Source organism: Dysidea avara, chromosome 3 (genome assembly GCF_963678975.1).
Source record: "Dysidea avara chromosome 3, odDysAvar1.4, whole genome shotgun sequence".
NCBI lineage: Eukaryota > Metazoa > Porifera > Demospongiae > Dictyoceratida > Dysideidae > Dysidea > Dysidea avara.
Window position 1 is genome coordinate 25,540,261 of NC_089274.1, and position 5,359 is coordinate 25,545,619.

General features: G+C 34.3%; 1 protein-coding gene across 1 annotated transcript; it reads right to left on the minus strand.

Annotated features, from left to right (window-relative positions):
• Window positions 1-364: 364 nt before the first annotated feature.
• On the minus strand, window positions 365-1,321 carry LOC136251872 (uncharacterized). The gene is made up of 3 exons (XM_066044274.1): window positions 1,167-1,321; window positions 807-1,040; window positions 365-750 (listed from the first exon to the last, which is right to left on the minus strand). Exons 1-3 carry the CDS (start codon window positions 1,308-1,310, stop codon window positions 556-558), a joined length of 573 nt encoding a protein of 190 aa, XP_065900346.1. The 5' UTR covers window positions 1,311-1,321; the 3' UTR covers window positions 365-555.
• Between the last annotated feature and the right edge of the window lie 4,038 nt (window positions 1,322-5,359).

A 5,359-nucleotide genomic window follows, 5' to 3' on the forward strand; every position in this document is an offset into this window, starting at 1 on the left:
TAGAGTAGGGACCATAGCACATTGATAAAAAGTATACAAACTGGAGTAGTGCATGATATTAAATCACAGTAAAACAATGAGAAGTGTTATATCCCTACTGTGCATTTTTATTATGGTATCTTGAGCACAGTTGGGATATAGCTAACACTTCTTATTGTTTTACTGTGATTTAATATCATGGACTACTCCATGTAGTACTTTTTATTGATGTGCTATGGTCCCTACTCTATTTGAATTTTTTTTGTTTAATTGTAAGTATTAAAATCCACCTGTAGCTGATGCAAAGACACAGACCCCATACTATATTGTGATGTACGCAGGCAATCAATGATATTATTACTGTGATATTCTGATAGTACATATATTAAGATGATGATAACGAATGTCACACAAACATATACATGTACACAAAGGTCTAGCTATTGTATGCATGAAAAAAGAAATCTATCAACAAATTTCTATAATATAATATATATTTGATGTATCTGCCATTCTTGATGACGGTGCATGGAGGGAATATAATAGTAGCATATTATATTATCATGTATCATCATATCACATTAATATTAATTTATCATCACATTCTTCTGAGCTAACATAGTATCTACATTTAGCCTGTAAATTTTCAGCCTTTGCCCAATTGATTGACACTTTATCAAATACTATAGACTCCTTGCAGTAGTATTTCTCATACAATATGCTGTATTGATTCGTACTAAACTTTATACACCGTTTCTTTGATAGCATATCCTGAAATGGACACATACTGAAGCCATCAGAATTTATAAACATAACTGCATACTTACCTCAACCTTTTGAAGCAGTTTGCTTTGTTTCTGCAAATTTTTCAAAAACCTAGTTGCATTTTGCAGGGATATATTTAGTGTGCCTGTCTCACTGAACAGGTGATATTGCAAACGGTGCTTGATTGCCATTACACTGGTAAAGTCTTGACATGTTTCATTAAAAGTTTGAACCATATCTTTGAAGTTAGTATCCAAAGACTGATTGCTACACACTGTTAAAATCTCCTTTGATTTCTGTATATCATTAGCAAAAATCATGCAATAATATACATTTGCACATACAATGCAGACTGATCATCATAGTTTACAATGCAGCTTTGACTAATAACACTATACCAAACACTACTGACACCAGCTTACCAGTGTTGATAAAAGGCTTTTGTATTGCACAGTTAGACTGTAAATTTCCTTCAGCAAATTGATCAGTAAAGTAGGATCCACTTCGGTAACTCCTTGTGTAAAGCCAATTGTAATGGCCAGTAGAATTGAAACTTTAAGAAGCATTGCAAATAGAATTCCTTTAAATCAAGTTCTGTTGTCTCTAAAACTGTAGGTCATCATTTATAGTAAATATACAGCAGTTTCTAAGCAACTTTAGCTATACTACATCCATTAATGATCACTGATGCATACAATATAAGTCAATAAGATTTTACCATGGTAACTGTAAGGAACTTTTGTGAGCTGTTTATTTAATTCTATCTTTATGTACTTAAATATCCATCAATATATATACAATACAGGAAGGTATAACTGAGTAAGGCAAAGCCTGCAATATTTACACATCTAATTATAATCACATACAATAGGTGACTAAAGTGGGCATCCCTGTTTTGCACATCCACATTGTCAAGTTCCATTGTAAGAAGATGACTGTTGGACTATCCTATGTAGAAAACACAATTGCAGTAGTGTGCAGGTATTTTGCTATATGGTTTTACAGTATAATCCATGTACTGGTCAAAATAAGGTCGTTGTTATAGAATACCAAAATTATCATTTGAGCACAGGTAACTTTGACTACATGCAGCCACCTGCAGCTGCTTACTTTATGTAATTAAGATCAGGAAATTTTTTATTGGTCTTACAAAGCAAAGGTAACAGTTTTCATTAATGTATAGACTGTAATTGTAGATTATTAAAACAGCACAATTAATACTACTGCTGTGTAATATTACAAGTATGTATACATAGATGACAAATCAGCAGGGCATTGCTAAATTTAGATCATCAACTAGCTATAGCCTTATAAAAAGCTTGCTTGTATATCTTCTGTCACAACAACGCTTACTTCACTGGATAAACAAAGGATGATGTGATTCATTATCACCAAGGTGTCAGGGCACTGTTAAGAGATGTGTTATGGTGACTCCTTAATTAGGTGTCATGTATAGGATTAAAAATGTCAATTGTCGTTATTAAAATTTTTACCATTAACCTACCATCACAGCCATTTCTTGGCCGCCACCTTGGATTTCACATCTTTTTTCACCATAGCCTTTCTGAGGGCCGCACACTTTTTTTACAGCTTGGCTGTTTTGGATTAGATAGATGTTGCGGCAGAAGATAAACAAGCTAGCTCCATTAATTTTTGGATGTATAACCCTTTAATTTAGCAATCCGACCTTGCCCTGCTGAATTGTCATGTATACATACTTGTAATGAAGCACATAGTAGTAGTAATAGTTATACTGTATTAATAATCTACAGCTACATAAACTATACTACATACATGAATGAAACCTGTCACCTTCACATTGTTAGGCCAAAAAAACTTCCTGACCTTAATAAGCAGCTGTATGCAGGTGGCTGCATTTAATCAGACAATTTCTTTAACCTTATATGGCAAAACCATAGCAAAATACATGCACTAATGTGTTTTGCTAAAATAAGTTGTACATACCTAAATATAGGATATGGTAATTGGAAAAATGTTTATTCATATGGACAGCATTCATGCATGGTGCATGCAATGATGACAGCAATTACAGCACACTGTGAGACTACCGACAGGCTATACAGTATTACCAGCTTCCCAAATGGAAATGGTGTGGCTCTTTAAATACCAGATGAACAACAGCATTGTACCCAGTCACAATTGTTATTAGTATAGCTAACACCATTGGTTTTATACAAATTGACTGGTACAGTACCATGATAGTAGGCACCAGCCTATTATGCTGGCATAATTTGGAGCATAATAGGTGCCTGAAAGCATCAAGCATAATGCTAGCATAATAAGCAGAATAATTGTCATATTGTAAGCAAAAATGCATGCCACATGTACAGAAAAGGTTGACTTATATAATTACAATAATAGAAAAGTTGATGCCACCGATATGGCATTAAGTAGTTATCTGACAAGATTATTATTATAGTTTACAATGCAGCCAAATTCTTAATGCACAAGTACTTTTTGCATTTAACCAGTTGTTCATAAGCCAAAGTTTATCATTGTCCATAGAAAGTAACTATTATAGAGCAAGAAAAATATTAAATGCAGTGAACTGATTGTGAGAATATACTAAGTTATTATATATTTGTACTTAGCCATCTTCTAATAGCAAAACATAGGTATGAAGTCTAACAAAAATTTTTCTCAATTGCAAGTTAACCAAATGTTCAGTGAAACTTCTACCGATTACATCATCCAAATACGCATATAGAACATTGATGACAAAGTGTAGGGTTGCTTTAATAATTGGTACAACTTTAGTAACTGTATAATAATTATTGTATTGGTGAGATTCAGTATATTCATAGCCAGAAGATTCCCAATACCTGCTGTGAATTCTGAGATTCACAGGCTTCATTGATCATATCATTCACTTAAATTTATTTATAAATTACATGTAACATACATCTTGAAACCCATAATCGTGACTTACATACCTACACGTACCACCCATCCATCCACTGAGCTCTATCATGCTCCTAATTATGCTCAATACACATATACGCACATGCACACACAGACAAATACACACACATACACACACATACATACATACATACATACATACATAAACAAACATATGTACATACATACAAGTAGATAAGGATATACTACAGAGTACAAATACATACATTATGCAGCAGATAGTCATGTGAATCACTATTCTTGGGGTAAAGTGGGCAGATCAGACCAGGGATGTCTGGCATTGGGCACATGTAACCACCAACTAATCACCTACTAACAAAGGCTGTGGTTCTTGAATACCTTAACAACTAATTAATATCCAAAGTTAAGCTTATCTTGCACAGTCAATGAAATAATCCACTGGTTTTCACCATGACAGCATTATCACATAGACATGTGTGCAGCTAGGCTTCCCCCATGCTAACCCATGACTTCAACAGGATAGACCACTGACTACATACCTGAGTATTAATACTCATTAGACCACACTCTTATAATTTTCCCTCATTGCATAATACCTTAACCACAATGCACTCCCACAACACAGTTTGCACTAGAGCTATGCATAGTTTGGAGTTAAATCAAGTAGCTCAGGACATGTCTGGGTGCTGTAGGTAATAGTCACATGACTCCATGTTACGGTATTGAATATTGATTGTGAATTACCCAGGCTTTGATCCCAGGCTCCCTTAACCTTATTTACAGTGGTAAATAACATATTACATTCTTTAAACAATCAGTTTATATTCCATCTCTATTTTGTAGTTAGTTTATTTTTTTCAAGGCATACAAGCTACCCCATCCATCCAGCGATCGCTACCCAGTGACCCATTTTACAAGGTTCTTCCAATATACCACTGCCAGTCAGGGTATGTAGGTATTATTAGTATCTGGATTTTGTATACATCGTAGGTGGCTAAAGTGAGCATCCGCCTTACTTTTGCACATCTGCTTGTCAAGTTCTACTGTCAGAGGATGAGTGCTGGACTATTCTATGTACAAAACACAATTACATTGCATGGATACAGTGCATGTACTTTGCTATGGTTTTGCAGCATAATCCATGTACTCAGGTCAAAATAAGGTCATTGTTAAAGAATGCCAAAATTACCATTTGCACACAGGTAAGTTTGACTGTGGCCATGCACCTGCAACTGCCTATTAAGATCAGTAAATCTTTTATTGGTCTTACAATGCCAAGGTGACAGGTTTCATTAATGTAGTACTGAAATTGTAGATTATTAAGACAACACAATCAATACTTCTACTACTACTATGTAACATTACAAGTATGTACTTAGATGGCAATTCAGCAGGGCATTGCTAAATTTAAATTACTGAACAGCTATAACCTTTTAAAGCTTGCTTGTTTAACGCCCATTAGTAATTTACACCACAAGGGCAGAGAATTTTATGACTTACAAAAATGATGTAGTGGAATGATATACAACTTTAAAAACAAAAGTCAATATAGTTCTTAGATCAACACATTTAATTTCATGTGATACCATGTTTTAACAGTGTAAAGTAATGCCTCAGGGAGATAAAAACGAATAATTTTCAGTAAAAAAATGGATCACCAAAGGTCAAATCTGTGATGGCTCTATATCAAAAAACATGTCACAAGGAGTAC